Source organism: Ambystoma mexicanum, chromosome 9 (assembly GCF_040938575.1).
Source record: "Ambystoma mexicanum isolate Mex_15411 chromosome 9, UKY_AmexF1_1, whole genome shotgun sequence".
Classification (NCBI taxonomy): domain Eukaryota; kingdom Metazoa; phylum Chordata; class Amphibia; order Caudata; family Ambystomatidae; genus Ambystoma; species Ambystoma mexicanum.
This window is the reverse complement of record NC_090931.1, coordinates 1,528,840,270-1,528,862,307: the sequence shown is the minus strand read 5'-3', so window position 1 is coordinate 1,528,862,307 and position 22,038 is coordinate 1,528,840,270. Positions and strand designations below refer to the sequence as shown.

At 43.4% G+C, this 22,038-nt stretch overlaps 1 protein-coding gene across 1 annotated transcript in view; it reads right to left on the bottom strand.

Moving 5' to 3' along the window:
- Positions 1-11,529: 11,529 nt before the first annotated feature.
- Positions 11,530-22,038, bottom strand: part of LOC138489433 (zinc finger protein 271-like) — a 37,393-nt gene continuing 26,884 nt past the window's right edge. Inside the window, exon 2 of the mRNA XM_069617149.1 lies at positions 11,530-20,448. Coding sequence (XP_069473250.1) covers positions 19,381-20,448 — 1,068 coding nt within the window. The 3' untranslated portion in view covers positions 11,530-19,380. The remainder of the gene's footprint in view (positions 20,449-22,038) is intronic.

Here is a 22,038-nt window from a genome sequence, read left to right as displayed (position 1 = left end):
TTGTACCCCTCCCCGGAAGTCTTTCAAGGACAGCAACATTCTCCATATTGCCACTCTAAACACTCGCTCTGTTGTCAAACACTCCCTGACATCTGCCGCCTCCTGGAGGAACTTGACCTCGATGTCCTCGGTCTCACGGAAACATGGTCCACAGCCAACTCTGTCATGAGCTTAGACAGTCTCCTCCCCAATGGCTATAAGATCCTCTCCATGCCCAGATCCAACCGTTCCGGAGGGGGTGTAGCGCTGTTCTTCCCTGAGTGGATTCCTCCCTCTGTCATTCCTACGCAGGCCTACTCATCTTTCAAATGCCTTATCTGCAGGCTCTCACTCTCTTCTGGCGATTCCTCTCTTTGGCTACCATCTATCGGCCACCTGGTCAGATCTCCTCCTTCCTCTCTGAGTGGGCAGCCTCTCCTCTTCCCTCCTGGTCTCAACCACTCAACTCCTCCTTCTTGGAGACTTTAACATCCACCTGGATGCTTCCTGTCCTTCCTCTGGACTCTTTTGCAACTTCTCTCACTCTCTATTCTCCCCTCTGGCCCGACTCACTCTGCAGGGCACACTCTGGACATACTGATCTCCCCAGACCTTCCCCTTATGATCCTTGTGTATCAGCGTGTTATAAATGCCATCTCATATTGTATCGTATCATATCATATGGTCCTTATAAAAAGCCTATTGGCTGTATTATAATAAAAACCAAAATCACAGCATTTGATTACCCCAAAGGGACTAAAATCTACATAAAACGACATTCCTACACCCTAATGTATTCTCCCTACTTACTGAAGAGGGACTAAGATGGTTGTTACAGGCCTAGTGAAACAACATTTCTTTAAAGTCTTTAAAGAATACTCTAGTGAAGAAAACGGGTATCTTTATTACGCAATCTTAAGCAGTTAGTTAAGAATTACTAGAATGGCTAACCCACATGTTGATGTTCCTATACTTGCACATGGCTGCCAAGCAGTAACTAGATGGTTTCATGATCGAGATGCTAGAGATGTCAGTGGTTGTGCCTGGAGGATTGCAAGGGGGAGGTATCACTACATATTATCCCCACCGAAAATATCGCTGTATATATGGTCATCTGGAACGGGCATAGGCGATATTTTTTGGGGTGATAGTTTTTGGGGGTTTTGGGAGCAGCGGTTGCAGGGGAGTCCCCCGCTCCTTTAAAAATAATGCATGGGTTGTGGGGGTGTCCCCCGCAAGTTCCAAGCCTTAATATTGCAATATATTTTTGGAGCAATATTTTTGGATGGCAATATTTTTGCAGAGATATTAACACATGGAACCAAGGGGAGACCCTTTCTACATACGTGAAGACACCTGGTGCTAAGCCAGGGGTTAGGTTCAATATCCCACATAATAGAAGGGACATAGACCAGATACAATATGCACCTTATAGGTATCCCAAGTTAGCTTTGCAGTAGGTAGACCACCATAATTAGTTTCAAGGGGGGTTGGCATATCCGACTGTCAGGGCTAGGTACAGTCCTTTTGCTAGGAAAGGGTTAACCTTAGAACACATCCTTAGGTACCACCAAAATAGGAAGGCAAATTATCGCTACACCAGGGAACACTATGACATTATCAGGAGGCCATTTGACACTATTAATGCCAAGACTAGTTTAAATCTCTAATGCTGCACTAGCAGCGCCTATACCTGTGTTAGCAGGGGAGGAAGTGGCACTTCCATTCCAGACCCTCAAGGCTTTGTTTGGCACCTGTCCCAATAAGCATGAGGAGATCCCTAAATGGTATTCCACTACGGCCTCATTACACGGAAGGCGGTAAGGGTTAACGGTCACCGGTAATGGTACCAGTGACCGTTAACCCTTACCGCCTTTCTACGAGGTCCCTTTGCGAGTAGGTACTTTAACGCCTGTTGTTTAGCAGGCGTTAAAAACCAACCCGCAAAGGGACCAGGGTGCTAATTACGGTACCGCAATTTGCGGTACCGTAATCAGCACCTTCCCATTCCCATTATGCCCTATGGGGAAAAAATGGGAATGGGGAAGGGCAATGGGGGAAGGGGGAATTACTGCCCCGCCAACCTTGGAATAGGGCGGTAATTCCCCTTTCCACCAAGGCGGTGCTGGTATTTTACCGGCATGGACCAATGTGCTAATAGCACCTTGGTCCTCCGCCTACCGTGTAATGAGGCCAATTGAGTCAGTTTGAGAATGCATACCCCCAGGTTACTCCTCGGCAGAGGCAGAGGGCTATAGCCACCATAATGCCCGCAGTTTATATTCCACCCATAGAACTGCGACAGCTGGGATTCAGTGTATATTTGGCCATAGCTTCATCTGATAGAGACCCTTAACTACAGCATTAACTTCTCTTCTGGGAGAGCTATTGGCTACACAGGGAGCAGAAGCAGCAATGAGTTTAGGATTAGCCATAGCTGGGGGCAATTATACCACTTATTAAAGAGGAAACAGAGAGACTAGAAGACTTTCAATGCCTTGCCATGTTGCCCAGTGAACAAGAAAAGAAAATCCAATTTGGTCAAATTATGAGAGCTACCAATAGGTCCCTAGATAACGATCACCTGGGTAGAAGCCCGGGGAGGGGGCAACATAGCTGGCAAGAGTAAGCATACTAGAAAGGCGCCACCTGCTGGTAGGTCTGGCACAGGTAAACCAGGTAAACCAGACACAAGCACCTTCTCAGGTAGACGTAGAAAGGGAAGGGTTGGTGCTTCCAGCCTGCCCCACATAGGGGATGAAGTGAGACCTTTCTTTTTTTTAAATGTTTTAATTATTTATCTTTGGTTTGTAAACAAACCTTTACAAAATTTTAAACTCAAATGTCATTTCCATTTTCATAACATTAAAATTACATGATTTAAAACTGTGTAAGAAATATTATCTTTTATAGATATGAAGTAAGTGTACAAAGAAGAAAAGGAATTAAAGTGTGCAGGCCCATAAGATTACTTTTACATTGTACCATCAACAATTCAATTCTTACTCCACCCTCTCTACTTCATAAACCCATTCCATTTTTACCCAAATTAATTTTTTTGTTACAAAAATGTAGCCATGGCTACTCTTGAGGGTTTATCCTCAATCAAACTGTCCTCATCAGTATTTACTTTTGCCAGATCCATTTTTAAGACACCACATACTGAAGACAGAAAATGAACCACAGCCATTTTAAGAGGCACAGATGTTCAGTGAATCATGTCCCTCCACACGCGATCAATATCAACCCATTCTAGAATGCTGACAAAAAGCTTAAAGGTATTAATACATTCTGACAATAATGCCTCACATACTAGAAGAAGCTGTCTTAGCGTCTCCTTTTCTGTTGGTTGGTAACAAATTCTGCGTGGGAAAGCGTGGAGCGATATCTTTTGTGATGTTCTAATTGCTCTTATGTCCAGAATCTCTGCCGTAGGACACACATTGAAGCGGAATCTCATAAAGTGATTCCGCCATCTCCTGCTTGGAAATCTAATTAAGTATGTTTCTTTTTATCCCAGATGCTTCTGATGTGTAACCATTTGAGCGAATAGCTAATTGGAAACCACTCTGTTCATAGTAGCTGCCCAGTCTGCAAATTGGAGATTTTTTTTTTTAGCCAGAGTGGGTTGTCAATAAGTACAGTGACAGATAAGCCCACATTTTCCAATGTTATCAGGCATGTTCCCTCTATTTGTAACAGAATTTCAATCTTTGAGATACCCTGTTTAAGGCCAGTGCCCAATATTCTATACAGGATATCCCCCGTATCATACATCAGTCTTCTGTACTTGGATAATTTTCGCCAAAGAACCCAACAACCCCCCCGAAAGCAAACCCAACTCATAACGGATCGCCTTAATTGGAACTGATTTTGGAAGATTTCCAAACCTTTGCCTCAAGTTTAGAGAGTACCGTAATTAGTGCACCTGGAAAGATTTCTAAGCCATATATCATTTTGGGCAAAACTTTCAAAGTACAACATCGCAGTAGGGGAGTCATTGAACATTTTACAAACTTGTTTTCTACCTTTCTCTTTTGGAGAATTTGCAGACCTGTTTTTTGTTTTAGATAATCCCAATATTGATATTTCTTAAATTTTTCAAAAATAGAAAAGCCCAAGTATCTCATAGAGTTTTTTAGTTGTCGTTTTTCCCAGTCAATAAACAAAGTGTGCCCCTTTCGTGTTGCACAACTGGCAAACTTCATAATAGATGTCTTGTTGGTGTTAATGCACAGTTATGATATGATATGATAGGTTATTTATAACGCGCTTAATACCCAGAGGTTTCTAAGCGCAGACCCAGGGTTCGAACCTGTGTTGCTCCGGGTCCTTTTTCTTTTAAGGCGAGCACGTTGCCGCTGAGCTATCCTCCCGAAGATGGTTTACTACTGTATAGACCGAAAAGGCCGAGATCATATGCTGTAGGCCCTTCGGTGACTGATCAATCAACAAAAAACATCAGCGTACGTGCACCAAGCAACAGGCCTCCCTTCTATTTTTAGAGGTATAAACAATGCCTCATCCAAACAAACCCCAGCGTCTGAAACATAAAGATTAAAGACAGTGGGGGAAAATATGCACCCTTGCCTCAGACCATTTGCTATTTTAATCGGGAGTGAAAGTCGGCCGTCCATATTTAAGCAGACCTGGACATGTGAATCCTCATGAAGATGTATGAGGATCGCAAGAATGTTACCCGGCATTCCAAGTGCTTTTAGTTTACCCCATAATATATCCCTATCCACTAGTTCAAATGCCATGGATAGGTCGATGGCTGCAAGATAAATTGGGGTTGCACCTACCTTCCACGCTCTTTGTTGTATTATTGTTAATAGGAGCCCATGTACGTCTGTCCCCGTTGCCTTCCTAAAATCATACTGCTGTGGTGAAAGAATAGAGTACTGTTGTATCCAGTCAGTTATTTGGTTTAGTATAAGGCCTGCAAACATTTTGGAGTCTGCAATTAGAATGGCTATTGGGCGACAATTTTTGGGAAGTTTTCTGTCCCCTTTTTTCTAGACAGGAATTATATATGAGAAATGCCAGGATGTTGTTATAGTTTTAGCTCTAGTGTACTCAAATATAAAAAACAAGGCCTTTGCCCATAACCCCGGGTCACCTTTAAGAAGAGCGTTTGATAGATTGTTCGGGCCTGCAGCTCGGGATAAACTAGCCCGTTTAATTTGAGTGTCTATGGGCCTCATTACACGGAAGGTGGTAAGGGTTAACGGTCACCGGTAATGGTACCGGTGACCGTTAACCCTTACCACCTTACTACGAGGTCCCTTTGCGGGTTGGTACTTTAACGCCTGCTTTTTAGCAGGCGTTAAAAACCAACCCGCAAAGGGACCAGGGTGCTAATTACGGTACCGCAATTTGCGGTACCGTAATTAGCACCTTCTCCATTCCCATTATGCCCTATGGGGCAAAAATGGGGAAGGGTAATGGTGGAAGGGGGAATTACCGCCCAGCCAACCTTGGAATAGGGCGGTAATTCCCCTTTCCACCAAGGCGGTGCCTGTAATTTACCGGCATGGACCAAGGTCCACCGTCTACCGTGTAATGAGGCACTATGTCTTCGACAGAAACATTCAGATCCCAAGAAATATTTTGAATGTTGTTCCAGCTTTTTGCATCCACTTTTGCCACATATATTACTCCAAAGTGGCCAGGTCTGTTCTTTAATTGGGTTCAGTTGGACCGAGCTTTGACTCGATTCAAGCCTATTTATAAGCAGCCAGAAGTTTCTGCTGGAGCCATCTTTTATTGTCTCCAGCATAGCTTCGTTTTCTGATTGATTGAGGAATTTTTTCGATTTTTAGTTTCTTTATGCCTACCTTAATGGCTTCCTGATCTAGATCGGAATTCTTTAGGCGCCTTATCTCTTTATTAACTCATTTTTCTTTAGCCTCACCCAATTGTCGTACACATGTTTGTGTGGAAACCCCTTTGAGACCCTTGTTTCCCTTTTATCTACCATCGATTTAAACATTTTTCATAAGTGGTGCACAAAAGAGCCATGGCTATACAGGGTACGTTTTTCTTGTACAGTTCTTTCTTTATTTTCCTTAAAAAACAATGGGCCTCAACACGACTTGGGTGTTACCGCCGGCGGTATTAGCCCTATCACCGAACTCCCCGGCGTTAATAGCGCCGGATCACGAGTTCGGCGGTAATGTTAATCCTCATTCCCCATTGAGCCCATTCGGGAATGCCCCATTCCCCATTGGGCTCAATGGGGAATTGTCACGCTCTTACCGCCGGCGGATTTCCCGCCGGTGGTAATAACGCACATTTTCGGCGGATTTCTCAGAGCTGGGGTGAAATCCGCTGAAGCCCTGATTTGGCAGACCCTTGAATCCGGCGGTAATAGCGTGACCGCCAGATTTAAGGGTTACCGCCAAAGTCGTGATGAAGCCCTATAATGTATTTGCCTTCAGTACATTGCCTGCATGCCATTTATTGATCTACCAACAAAGTATCTGTGTACCGAGTTCGAGTTTGTATTTTGTTCCCTAAAGCCCAGATTACTTCCAACATGCTATGATCACTGAATTTTGTTTGAATTATTTTGAAAGAGACGGCTACCTCGAATAGATATTGTGACATATAGATATAATCAATTGCAGACGTTTTGGTGCCATCCGTCCAAGTCGGTGCAACCCGGTTTCCGTCATCAAGCTCTTTCCCAGAGGACAGGCCCCAGTTTCCCAAAGAAAGTGGACCACTGTCTACCTTGCACCGATGTTCTGCCTCCTTTGTTGTCACCCTCTAAATGTAAACCTTGCCGCCTGCCCAACACACCAGGATTACAATAATTTACCTTATAGTACAGGTTCACTGAATGCAAATCTTGTGCAATGTTAACATTTAGATCGCCCATAACAACAACCTGCGAGCCTACATATTTAATGATCAGGGCTGAAATGAACTTGTTCGTTTTCTCTAATGTGTCTTGCCGCATTTGATTTCCAATAAAAGTGACAGAACTCCTAAAGCAACCACAGTACAGCGACTAAAAGATCTCCCGTCGGGCATACCAAAACACCCTCTGTAGCAAATTCATTATAACACTCATATCCAGCCAAAGCACACGGGCAGGTCATCCAGGTCCCTTGTAGGCATATAATGGAGTGCTGTGTAAATTGTGCACAAACGTTCACAGGGTTCACAAAATGGGCATGTCCCCTAGTGTTCCAAGAAATAATCGAGATATTCTCATTATAAAAAATTGGCCTTCAGCTCTTTCAGATGGTGTATTGAGTCTCTTAAGGTCATTGCTAACCACCGCCAGCTTGTTTCATCATCCCCAACGTTGTTAACATTACTCTGAACCTGATTCATCCCACAAACTGGTTTAGCCAGAGTTCTTTCTTGGGCACTGTTATCTTTCTCTGAAAAGCCTGGAGAAAAGGAGGGGACATCATAGCCCATTTTGTTAAAGGAATCTACTTGTAGCAAAATATCGTTCGTAGACAGACCTGGAGTGCAATACCAAGCGGACGTGATCGAGCGCTCAGTGTGGATAAAGTCGACAAGTTTAATGGCTGCAGAGGACAGCACTCTCAAAGCTGGAATTTCATTCATAAGGGCCAAGATTCACCCTCTCGTTAGCGATTCCGGGCCCCCATCGTCAAACAAGTAGCAGAATAATATACTCGGATGAATCGGGTGACAAGGGTTTCTCCATTGCACCCAATTTAGATCACTTTGTTGTTCTGTTTTGGGAGAAACGGGCCGCGGTACCGCTACATGGCTCATAGGTTTTTTGGGAGAATGATTTTTATCATTTGGATATTGCGAGTCATAATAGTAAGCATTTCCCATGTTTTCCTTCCGACAGGGATTTATGACTTTGTTGTCGGATTTTGAACCAATAGGATCCCTCTCCCTTTCTCTTTGTGCACTTGATGGCGGTATGTCGGCACGGTTTACCACATTACAGATTTTTGTCCTTATAGGATCTGGGGATCACACATTTTCCCCGGGACGCAGGTAATTTTGTACGTTTGAGTGACCATCCATCATTTGTTTCACTACTCACCTGACGATCCGTTCAAGGACTAAGTCCTTACCCCTTTCTTCCTCTGAGTGTTTTACGGCTGAAGGCTGCTCGTTCTCATCCTCTAACTGGGCTCTGCCTCCAGACATCACAGTTCCACCCTGGATATTAGGGCATAGTGCCAACCTCCCAGGTTTCTGAACCCCTATTTCTCCAAAGTGTGGTTTAGCTCTGTCCCCAAAAATCCAGGCATAAGAGACAAGCAATAGACTTCTGAAGTCTACTTGTTTTGTGGGAGGAATAATCGTAATAGCTCCCGTTTCAGGAATCATTGTCTTCTCCATCACGGTAACCGTAGGTGCTTTTTCTAATAACTTGTGTACGAGCGTGATAGAAATAAAATATCAATATCAATAATACAGTGCTTAATATCTAATTTCATACTTTTGTATTTTCGGCGACCGGAGCTGCCGCAGAGCTAGTAGAGTTGCTTGTTAGTTCAATCACACAATTAAACAAACTACCTTTAGACTGGTTTTAACTTTGTTCTGGTATCCCCCCACTCTGGTTTTCCCCTTTTGATTTTTAGTTTTTCCCTTTTTCTTCTTGGTTTCAGTAATCGTGCCTGTAGCAAGTGTGCCCCCATCCCGCTTACACAAAACCTCTTTATGCCCTGAAGTAGCCAAATTGGTTATTTCAGTCCCCACCTTATCTTCTTTAATGAGATTGCGCCAGTTTTTCCTAGATGCTTTGTTTTGGCCCTTTCCTTGCCTCTGTTTTTTATTTTTGTTATTCTTTAATTGCCTATTCTTAGATTCTGGTGAAGAAAAACGTTTTGGTTCCGCATTATTAATGTCCTGTTGTGTTTTAGTGTCAAAGCCATTTTTTGTTTTTGCGTTACTTTTTAGGTTATGTTGCAGTGGAAGAGGTGGAAAGTCACCAAAATCAGCAGGATAGGTCTCCCCAGACCATTAGTGTGCTCTGTATTGGTCTCTCTTGAATCACATCTTATTTTCTCTATAATCTTGTGATTGCTTATTTTCGTATCTACAGCCATATTTAGAGTTTTAATTAATGAGGAATGTAGCTGAGGTTCAGCCAGAATCTGTGCGTTTTTCAACCTAGGTGGACCGCCCCCCATCCCCTTTCCAACTACCCCCTGGTTCTCGTCTATCCTTCTGGGCAGAAGTTATTTGCCACTCAGACTCTTGACTCAGAGGGTATTAAGATAAAGCCAAAAGGGAGTTTTCCCGTGTACCTAGTTGAGGACAGGTATTTAGAAAGGATTCACTCCTCCTACCTTCCATGTCAATACCCCTTTGAGGAGTACATGGAAGAACATTTTCTAATGGCTATGGGCTATCTATGCTCTCATCGGATTCGATCAGCAGCATCGAAGCCTCACCCTCCGAGAGATTCAGCATCACCAAATCCATAGAAGTCAGGGGAGAGGGAGGAGCAGTCATTCTAAGGCTAGCTTCATTGTCCCTCTGACCGGAGTGAAGACGAGGGGCGCGGAGTGTATATCATCATACATCTGCGCCCCCGTCCTGGTTTCTTTCCTTGTTTTAGGTCCCATATGATTGTAAGTGTATTTTGCATTTTTCATATCTGCCCTCACAAAACTAAACACACATATGTAGCCAAATCAATCCTTACCAAAGTACACAAGTAGAGAATGAAAAGAAATTGTGAGCCACTGCCCGTTCGCCCGCAAAGCCAGAGAACAGGAAAACAGGCTCCTTGCTGGCACTTATGTAGGCACTTCGGGGGCGCGCACGCAGGGGCGCGTGTCCGTGCCTTTTATTGTAAGTGTGTCATGAAATAGGGGCAGGCCACAACAAATTGTTGTGATAAACAGTCAAGCACACGGCAACAAACAATCCACACAGTCCGTAACAGCAGTAACGCTCCTTGCTGGCACTTGCGTAGGCGCTTCCAGAGACCTTTCATGACAGATCAATTTCTGTAGAGGGGGAACAGTACCAGCCACGCTAGTTCCTACGAGCACAGGAGTGGTGTGAGAAGCACCTATCACTTCAGGGAGAGAGCACATATTACGGAACCACATAAGTACAGCGATGAAGACTATCCTTCTTCTCCCTCACAGAAAGAGAAGAAACTGGGCTCAGCACCCAAGAGCAGAAGCATGTGAAAAGATGGACGATGGCAAAGGCACTACCACCAGTCTCAAGGATAATACCAGTGACTAAAAATCCAGTAGATTGGCACACAGGTCTCTATATTCAGAGAAAAACACAAGGAGCTTTTAAGTTACATTAAACATCATCATCAATTAGAAGTTACTACTCCCAATGGGAAGGGGTTTAGAACAACAAAGTGTTCTTGCTGCCAATACAGCTTGAGGGAGAACATCCAAAAGAAATAGAGGCACTATTTTGGTCTGAGTTGCACGAAACACAAGATGGTCTTTTAGCAGGAAATGACTGGCCCGGCGTTATGTTAAGGAAGCCCTAGGAGAAGAGGACATTAAGCCAGCCTTTTCAGAAGAGGTTGAGAAACACTTGGTGAACACCTATACAGCAACATGGGCTGTTGTAGGTGCAGTGTAAGTATTGAAAATTCATCTAGGTCATAACATTAATTTCCCACCATATAAAATGCCAGTGCTGGCAACACCAATACCTAATAAACAGTATCCAATTAAAGCAAAGGCTATCCCACATTTATAATAGTGGATCAATTATTAGACCAAGGGGCTCTAGTAAAAGCAAGTGTGCACAATGCAGCATTTCTTCCTGTGTCCACGCCAGACGGGTCACACCGGCTGGTAAGGGACTTTAGATAACTCAATGCCAACACACGCACAGAGGCTGTCCAGGACATGCACAGTTCAGGCCTTTTGAGTAACATATACAGATGTAAGCATAAGACAGTGTTGGATCTGGGTAATGGATCTTTTGCACAGCCTCTAGACCCAGAGAGCTATAAGTACACAGCTACTACATTGAGAGGGAAACGGCTTTGACGGCTTTGTTTCACAAGACACCCACAAGGGTACAGAAATAGCCCAGGGATTTGGTCAAGCAGAATACAAACCCTCTTGGAAGGCGTCCAGAATTTCAGGACATATGTAGTTGACATATACTGTACAGATGATTTAAGTGAAAACTTCGAAAAGGTGAATTTAATCTTAAGGACGCTAGCATCTAAAGGTTACATGTTCTACTTTAAAAAGTCTAAGATAACCCATAGAGAAGTCATATTTCTGGGGTTCTCATTATTTGATGAGGGGACTTGCCCCTCAATTCTTTGAGAAATGTGTACACTTGCAAAGTCCACGCACACTGCAAAAGTAACAGGCCTTGCTTGGTATTTTTAATTCATAGTACAGGCAATGCGCTTGCTGATCAGCCTGCAAGATAGCAGATGACAAAAATGGCAGTGACAGCATTGACACACTATGCTACACCCATAGATGAGGAGGACATAACACCATGCTTAGAAGCAGATAGTCATAACCCACAAAGGTTCCACACCCTATCCCAAGGTACTACCAAATAAGCTGGACAGGTTGACGAAACTAGTTTCTGCAGCACATTAATTTATTTTATCACACTTCAGGCAAATGGCCTTTGGTGCAGACAAGTTAAAAATCAAGTATACAAAAATCAATATTCATAACAATTCAATAAAAAAACACACAGAATAAAAAAGTCAGAAGGAAACAAGAACAACAGAAAATCAGTCAAAAGGGCCAATGAGTCAGTGACATTTCAGAGAACTTCGTTGCAGCCCTGAAGGTGGTAGGATCTCAAATTATTTTAAAAAACAAAACCTTTCCCCTCTGTTCATTGGTCCTCTGTAGATACTGTGGCAAAATGGTTTGCCCACACAGATAATAATGCAATCTGGTGATGGATTCCATTCCGGGATGACTCGTTTGAACTGCTCCAGGATTAGTTTATGGATTCAACCATGCCAGAACGTTGTTACGAAGGGCTTCCCATGGCTCATACTTTATTAATCTGTGAACATTACTGATAATGATACTTCTTTCATCCTTTATTTGTGGCAGGAGTTTCTCACCCCTGATTTCTGGCATGTTCTGCTTCCATATTATAATGATATCCACATTTGGGACCGGGCTACTATCCGAGTTGAACACCTGGGGCTCTCTTTTTCAGTTTAGGACATCTTTGGGATGGTTGCGGATAATCGTTAACCCTTTTACTGTATGTTTTTTGGGAATAGTGATGTTTGGATACAGCAGACTGGTATAGGCCTGTGGCCTGTGATTATACCAGTTTGAATTCCCTTCACAGAACTCTCTCATTTCATCGTTGCAGTATTAACATTGATCAATTCACTGACTATCCTGGGTAGACAGAGATTAGGGGAGGTGTTGCGCTGACCAAAATTACATTGACCTTCCCCTTGAGCTCTATGTTAACTTTATTTGATATGGCTACTAATTCACTTATAGGCTGCCCAATTGCATCTTTTTGTTCTGCCACCAGAGACCCTAAATCAGAACATGTAGGATAGAGTGGCACAGCCACGTGTGAGAGGGTAATACATTTATTTTTGTCACTAGGGATATCTTGTGTTAGAGACCAGTCATTTGCATGAAAACTATAATGTTGGATTTTTGCTTCCTTATTATAAGGATTTGTCGGACTGGAACTCTGATACTCACAATAGGCATTTCAAGTATGCCAAATTATCCCCAAGCAGGGCTTGCAAAATCTACTAGCCCACTAGCATTGGCAAGTCATTTTTTTATGAAGGGCGAGCACCATTTGCAAGATACTCGACCTTGCTGACGAGTATGAGGATGTAAGAAACATATTTTACATTTACTGCAAACACACTTTGCTTGCAGAAACTGGCAAATGCAAGTTGCACTGTGCATGCTTGGCAGCATTGCACAAAATATGAAGTGTGCTTATGGTGACATGCACCATTTTACAAAAAGCACTGGTAAATATTTTGTCACCATTCACCCTGGGGTGAGTGCATTTCTCTTAGCTCGAATATGTAAACTAAGGAACTTGACCTGCAGGTCTAGTGGGAATTTTCTTTTTTTTTTTGTTTTTAATAGTTAATTACAAACTTTTAAAAGACAAACAAAAAATAAAAAGTACGCCCCTTCGGCATCATTAGTCTAGAAGTTGTTCACCCACCCTTACACAAGATTTCACATTTTGTCCATATATCCTTATTTAGTTTCAATTTTTCCCCAACTTATCAACAATAGTAGTGATGTCTAAGGCAAAGGATGTTTCCCCAGTACCATCTTTTGGCACTACTCAGTCCATTTGCTGTGTAAAGGCTCCCGTTCGGACTGCATCCTGTAGTATTTCCACCAATTTTTCCAGGAAGTGGATCAGGGCGAAAGTCAGTTTGTTATTCGAACCCTTGAAAATGACAGACCACCAATCTTCACTTCACCAAGTAGGTTTTTTCTCTATCTCTGAGCCAAGTGAGGACGTCCGCAAATCTTGTAGGGCTGGACAAAATAACACCAAGTGCTTTAGGTTTTCTTCATAGTTTTTGCAGCGTCTGCATATGGTATTGTTTTAGTCAATTTTGTTTCTTAGTTTTAAGATTTCTTTTGTTTCAAGTTGGTTAAACCTGAATCTCAAGAAAATGTCACAGAATCTTTTGTTAGGAAATTTGATCAAATATTTTGCAAGATTATTTTACGCTTTTGTTTCAGGAGGTACCAACTGCATACATTTGTGCCGACTTCTCTGCTGTAATGTTTCCAGCCAATCCCATTGCCAGAGTTTTTTCTTTACCTCGTTTGGGTTGGCCCATAACATTTCTTTTGTTGTATTCAGTGTACGGATTACATCTAGGCACTTCGTCTCCCACATGCCTTGTGTTGTTCGCTCCTCGTTGACATGGCCTATTTTGAGTATTTGGAATTGCGGTGTATTATCCATGCCATATACTTTTCTGTACAAGGCAAGCGAGTTCCACATGATTTTAGCTGTTATTGACGTCAATCTCAGCTCGAACCTGATACATGCACTCGGCTTTCCATTTGGTAGGTGTAGAATCTTCTTCCAGAACATGTATTCACATCCCTCCCACACTTTGTATGAGCAAGCGAATGAGACCTCAGCACCATGAATCAGCCCCGGAACAACTTTGGCCTTGTAGAAGTCAAGGACTGATTTTAAGCTGAATTTCCCGCACTTATTATTTATCTTCAAACCTTGAGAAGTAAGTTGTTTACTTTTTGATTTGATGGCTCTTGTCATGGGTTCGTCGTTTATGCTTGAGCTTATCACGGTGCCAAGATATATTGTATGACTTACTCTTCTTAGTTTCTCCCTGCCAATTTTCCATTGAATTAACTTTTTTGACCCTGCAGGTTCTTCAATACCAGTATTTCTGTTTTTTCAGTCTTTATTTCAAGGCCATTTTTATCAATGTAGTCTTGTAGGGCAATCAGTTTTCTTTGTGGGCCTAGTTGGGTTAAATCTAAGATAACTATATCATCGGCGTATAGCATCCACTCAATCAGATGTCCATTCATTTTTTCGGAGGGAATGAAATCACCTCTTTCCACACGTTACGTCTGATATAAAGAAGTTAAACAAGATCGCACCAAGGGGGCAACCTTGTTTTACGCCTCGTTCTGTGATTAAAGATTCGGACAAGGTGCCATTGCAATCAAGGCAGATTTTGATGCTGGTGTTCGAGTATATTTCTCTTATTGCACAGATGAGGCCTTCAGGGCAGTTTCGCTCCTTTAACTTCTTCCACAGCAGGTTCCGATCGACTGCGTCAAAGGTGTGGGCTAAGTCGACGAATCCTAAGTAGATGGATTTGTTTGCTTCCATTTTAAGTATGTTAATCACCATTAAGTTCAGACTTCATCCTCCGCCTCTTATAAACCCTGTTTGTCTGACGTCGAGGGTGCCTGTTTCCTTGATCCACGCTGTCAGTTGAATTTGCAGCTGGGTAGCAAAGATCTTACCAACAACATCCAATAGCGCGATTGGCCTGTAGTTCATAGGGTCACAACGTGTTCCTTTTTTAAAAATTGGAACTATTACTGCGCTTTGCCAGGATGTCGGTATTCTCTTTTCACCAATCACGATGGTAAACAACGCCTCACAAAAGGCAATTCACTCGTCAGGGTTCTGTTTTAGTATACAATTCGTCAGGCTGTCAGGGCCCGGGGCTCTCGACAAATTTAGTCTTTTGATGTTCTCCACAATGTCGTGTCTGGTTATGATGATGTTCCAAGGGAGATCATCGTCAAAGTTTACTTGAGCATGTACACCTTGTTTGTTGAATAATTCGCTGTACTGCTGAATCCACTGATCTTCATTGACCATAACGCTAGTTAAGGCCTGTTGTTGTGCCTCAGTATTATTAAGTGGGATTTTAGTCGGATTTTTAATATTTGCAAGGCCTGCTAAATAAGCATCCTTAATCCAACAAATGGGATAAATTAGGTGAATGGTTAGCAATCCTAGAAAAGTTAGGGCACCGAGGAAAGGTAGGACAAAAGAGTTGAAACCTGCCAATTCCTCATACACCTGAAAGGAAGCAGTATTAGAAATCCAACGCATGGCAGATCATTCAATAGACTACAACTTTATTGTACTGCAACAAGGAGTCTTCAGTCTAAGAGATGTGGTAGTTGACATGGTGCACATAATTCAAAAGGACTTGAAAACCCACAAGCTGCTGTCACACTTCTGAAAGTCACAGATTTCTTTGGCACTCTGTCTACAGGAGCTCCAGATCTGACTACCTTAACATGGCCAGTGCAGCTGATGGAAATGAACTTGTCCAAAAAAGGTTTGGCGATGCCATTTCAGGGTCAACATATACTCGGTTGGGGGTCTTCAAAAAGACCTATGTATTATCAGCATGGAGGAAAAGACTTCATGTCATGGACCACACAAGGTCCTTTAAACATTCCAGTGACAACAAGACCAGCATTAATGTGTGAAATGTTCCAGTCTTGGGGTACTCTGCATTAAGTGGAAGATTACTGGAAAATCATCTAGAAGGTACCTACACCCATGCTTGCGTAATGCATGTAGACCCTACTGTTTACTAGTATGCCTTGAAAGACTGTGTTGGAACATTCCATGTAAGATGCCAGCAAATCTCAAGAGTCCAACCACGGGAGCAGTATTCAAATCCTGCAATTTGCAAATTGAGTGCCATGCAAATGGAAACCTTCAACAGTAAAGACTTGCTACTACCTAATGGTGCCCACATTGTGCAGCTTAATTCTTCCTGCTGTGTCACGGTTGGCAGCCTGATCACTGCCCCCGAGATGGTAATATGCTGTGAAATCATCCTTCATCCACCAGTGACATTTGAACCTGTGCTATTGAACTGGTCAGCAGTTAAGCAAGGCCTATTAGTTCCTGCAGTTGTCATTGAAGCAGGAATACCTGCTGTACATGTGGATCACCATCACATGCACCAGAGAAACGTTTGCAGAAGCATTAAATAGAGCAATGCACTTGGCCAAAGCCCTGCTGGAGAAAGCATCCGATTAGTCAAAAGGACTAAAAATCCTACTGGAAAGTTTCTCCCCATCAAATGGGATTTCTATCCTAGGAACTATTACAGACTGCATAATGGAATTTATTGGGAAAATAGGCACAGGAATAGCGCCAATCTTCTATATCATCACAGCTGGATGCATCCTGATCATTTTTCAGTTTTGTTGCAAATAGCAAAAGAAGATCTAGGCACCAGCGCTCTGAACCTGAATAACAAAAGAGAACGGCTGAGGCAATACGTCTACCCATCTCGGTCAACATTTAAGAAATCAATGATCATATTCATTTGTTTTGCAGTGACTCCGTCAGTGAATAGACTTGCATCATCAACTAGAAGCAGTATACATCCTAGCGTCAGTCTACAATCTTACATTTGCCAGAGCCAGCTCTTCTCATTAGTAAAGGTGTTTGATTTGATTATGTTTTAGGTACCAGTGCAGAATGTCAGCAACTGGTCAATGTTGAATATGTTTATTGTTTTGCCACTTCACTTTTATTTTCATAATTTCTTAGGCATCCTTTGTGGCTTGTTCTGCTGCTCATGGGGGTGTCATGTGGCTGAGCTGAGCAGAAAGACGACACATTCATGAGATATGAACATTACTCGCAAACCGTGTAATCCAGTTATATATTGGTTCTGTTATATAGTTAGGGCACACACGGGTTCCTACATAGGTAGGCATATATATTGCAAACAACATGTCAGTAAATAGTTGCCTTTGAATCGCATTTGTGTACTGTGCACAAATTAAGGATTACAAATGACTCTTCTGCTGTCTTCCGTGCAAGTCCGGGCTTCGTGCCAGGTTATCACTTGTTTACAGCACAGGAGAGAACACTGTAAACATAGGTTCTGGTGTGGGATCAAGTGGCTCTTTTGTTTATGTAAATAGTCCCCAATGCTCTAATAAACAATGTTCTGATTTACTGCAAGCCACCGGATGCACTCTGAATATGACACCTAAGGTATGCTAGGTGAATGTTCTATACTAAATGTTGGAACAAATCAGCTTCTGTTATGTGGTTATTTTCAAATGCGTTGGTTCGCGCTAAGGGGTGGACATCTTGGTGTTGAAATTCCAGACTCAAAATGATCCTCAAGATCAAAGTTCCATCCTATCGAACTCAAATGTTTGATAGAAAAAGATGTCTCTGAAGAGAGCAACTAAAAGTAAGGCAGTCATCAATTAGGCATAAGTGAACAAGTAAGGAGTTCCATGTATAAAATGCCTACATGCAACGGGTCTACCTCCCCAGCGGGCCAGACACAATTCTGGGACCCATAGCAAGGCTCTGAGAGAAGACCTATGTGACCTGGCCAGTAGATAGAGGGTGGGTATGTTAGTTAGGAGCCCTGGGGACCAGGATTTAAGTGCTTTGTGTGTGAAGCAAAGGGACTTGACCAGGACTCTCTACTTGACCCGGAGGCAATGTAAACTATAAAGAACTATTGGCACATGATCTGTGCAGACGCCTGCAGGAAAGGAAGGCTTGCACTAACTGAACCTTGTGGGAGAAAAATAATTCCAAAATCTTTGTAAAGATCAAAGATGAAAAATGATTTTGTAGACACCTGCTTGATGTGCTGTGAGAAAGACAGTAAGGATTTAAAAAGAGTGCCTAAACTCTGAGCCTGAGTTGTGGGGGCAGAACATTGACCCAATAATGTCGGCCACAAATTGGTGACCCAGGTATTCAAGCTCAGTCTGAGGGGGACAGGGTGCAAAGGTTTACAACGCAATATGTTTATTTGTGAGAGATTGCATTTTAGGAAGATTCGTATTCATCCAAATTCCTACATTCTACATACATATTGAAAACCTCTCAGGGAACGCCTAGAATCATCATCAAAATGAACAAATAATCGAGGTTGCCATCTGCATACAAACAGGCTAGGCCATGCGATTGAATTAGTTCAGCTAGCAGTGGGAGCAGATCTGTAGGGTGTAAGGGCTATATTATGTGTGCGTATCGAGAGGTTTGTAGCTAAAGTCATCTCCCTGATGCCATATCAGTAGCGACAGAAAAGAAGAGTAGGGTGGTCTACAGTGATGAAGGCTGCTGGCAGATCTAACAGAGTCGGCCCTCCACCATCTACTACTCCCCTGGGTAGCCACAGGCAGGCTCTTACCACTGATTCCGTATTTCTGCCCTGTCGAAAATCTGCTTGTCCAACATCCAACATCAAGGAGATCAGTATTTTCCACTAAGGAAGACAAATGAGATGGGGCAAGAAAGTGGTGGAATCAGACTACTCAAGAGACAGCTTTTTCAGCAAAGGTCCCTCTGATCTTTTTGTAGGTTTATTGTGTTACTTATTTTAGTTTTGCTGTTTGTTTCCCAATATTTTGTATTTTTCTCCTGGGATTAGTATCTGAAGTCTGGTGCACGTTCCCATATATTTGACAATGAGAAGGAATCTAAAACCAGGATCTGGTAGTTCAATGTTCTGCACTGGAAGCTGGAAGACATCCATCTCTTGTAACCTTCCTGCAGTCTATGCAGTATCCAAGCCTGCACCTTTTTTGTAAAGTTTGTATTTGCGAGCTGCTGTGCGACATTGACCACTGTTTACAGAAGAATAACACCAGAGCAGGAAAACTGTTGATCAATTATGAGTCATCACTGCTGCAACCACCATGGTTGAAACACATTCATTGTGAGATCTGATGTTGCCTCAGTGATATCAGATTGAAGTTCATACCACATTCCGTGCAGCTGTAGAGTGCCTCCCTGGATGGTCCTCCCATGGTTATAATGTGTAGAGCTGTAAATCAAGATTGAGACACTCCAAACAATTGGACTGTCTTTACTGAATGTGTGCTCAATGGTGTGCTCTCAGCTAAATTAAAGTGCACACAGACGACATCTCCCCAGCATGGCTGCTCAATATGGTTCCTGATATGGTTCCAATCTGGTGTGGATTCTCTGATGCACCCTCAGGCTTGATGCCCGAGTAAAGTGCTTACCACATTCTGAGCACTCATAGGGCTTCTCCCCAATATGTATTCTTTCATGAGTCCTCAGGGCTGATGCTTGACTGAAACTTCTCTTACATTCTGTACACTCATAAGGCTTCTCCCCAGTATGGGCCCTTTGATGGGTCCTCAGAAATGTGGAACGACTGAAGCCTTTCTTACATTCCGTGCACTCATAGAACTTCTCCCCTGTATGGATCATTTGATGGGTTCTCAGATTTGATGCCTGACTGAAGCTTTTCTTGCACTCTGTGCACACATAGGGCTTCTCCCCAGTATGGACCCTTTGGTGGGTCCTCAGATCTGATGCTTGGCTGAATCCTTTCTTGCACTCTGTGCACTCATAGGGCTTCTCCCCTGTGTGGATTTTTTGATGAGTCCTCAAAGATGATGTGTGACTGAAGCTTTTCGTACACTCTGTGCATTCATAGGGCTTCTCCCCAGTATGGATTCTTTGATGGGCACTTAGAGCTGAGGTGCGAATGAATCTTTTATTACACTCTGTGCACCCATAGGGTTTTTCCCCAGTGTGGATTCTTTGATGGGTCCTTAGAGCTGAGGTGCGAATGAAGCTTTTCCAGCACTCTGTGCATTGATGGGGCTTCTCACCTGTATGGACCCTCTGATGGATATAAAGAGCTGATCTTTTAGGGTAGCTTTTTTCACACTCCGTACACTGATATGGTTTCTCCCTAATATGGATCGTCTGATGATCATACAGGCTTACCCTTTCGGTGTAGCTTTTTTCAGACTCCAAACACATGTACGGTCGCGCCACTGTATGGCTCTTTTGATGCTTATACAAATTTGAGCTCTGAGTGAATCTTTTGCTGCACAACAAGCACTTGAATGGTCTTTCCTCTGTGTGGGATATCTGATGTCTTCTCAGGTGTGATGCCCACTTAAAGTGCTTAGGGCATTCAGTGCACTCGTAGGACTTCACCCCAGCATGGGCCTTTTGATTGCTGTTCACATTCTGTTGAAAGAAGCAGAGGTTCCATGTATTATTTTCGGTCATTGTACAACTAAATCTCAGTAGACTTAGTGCAGAGCTGGTCATTCTGGTTTTGCTCTGCACTCAAACTCACTGCTTATCTTTCAGAGATGGCGTTTCTGTCTTGCCTCAGATCAATTTTAGGAATGAAAAGCAGGAGCTTGAAACCTCAGTGCAGTCAAATCCGTAAATAAATATAAAAAATATAAACCCTTTTGAGCATTAACCAATCAGGAGTGGCAAATGGACAAAATACACTTGCTTGAGGAATACTACACGGATTTGCACCTACAGCAGTGAGCACAAATCCAGCAGAATGTTCCCACCCCCACCAATAAGACATATAGAATTATAGATGGGCAGCTAGCAACTGCAGGGGTATATCCCACCCAGAATTCCAAGTGAACCTGCTACATCCTGCGATGATGATGCGAGGGAGTCACGTGGCTGGGTGATGCGGAGGGGGATGTTCCATAAGAGCCAACTGCTTCCCAGGAACCGGATGTCATGGTGTGACCTCTGGGTGTTCTTCCTAGTACCTTATTCAGGACCTGCAACTGAACCTGTGCCCTCACAACTGGAATACAGAGACTTAGAACAAGTGCTTAAGGCTCCTGAGTTATTTATGCACAATCAGGCTGCTAGAGAATTCTTAGGTAGAATATACCCCGAGATGAAATACACCATGAGTTGGAACATACCATGAAGGTGAAGGCTGCCCATCTAGAATTGTATGTCGATTATGTCCCCCCCCATCCCTGAGAAGGCATGAGGAAACTATATATAACATGAACAATAAAGTTAACCCCCCCCTTCTTCCCCATGAAGAAACGTGCATCTTCCTTCCTGCCACATAACCCACCTCTCCGTCACCACTGTCACGACCTCTCTCCTGGCATGACTGCCTGACAGTGCAGGAGACGCGAGCGTGACAACATGTAAGAGCTCCGGCTCCTGAGCTGAGTGGCAGTCACCCAATCATGCAGGAAGACGGGTCCCTGGTGACTCTGGAGTTTTGGGGTCACCACCTGCTGTAGGATGTTGGAACCAGAGCTGTTATGCAGGGGGTACTCCAGGGCCGCCCTTCACCGCCAACATTATGGCCACTATCACCAGCAGAGGATCTCAAATGAATTATGGAGCAACATTTTCCCCTTTTCAACACCCTCTCCCTTGGAGAGCGCAGTTGGAGACCAGAAACGGACTTCAATATTGGATCACAGATACAACAGCAATGTCTGTGACTGAGGTTATGAGGGGGCACCTCATTCGGAGCATGGACTCATTTTATGCACCAAGATCCGCAGAGGTGCTGTCCATGAAGTGCCTTCACTGAACTCACCCGCAATGACTGTGGGAAACATGCGGTCAGAGCAAGCGCACCGGGGGCAGGGGGGCTGGCAACAACAGAGCGGCTCATCAGGAAAGACATGTTTCACCATGTTGGAGTCGAGTGGTCAGGGCAGCCCGACTTCAAAATGGCAGGAGACCTTTTATGGTCTCGGGACAGACAGCCATTGCCCTGCATGGATTCCGAGTAACCACACCGATGGAATTTGTAGCTGATAAAAT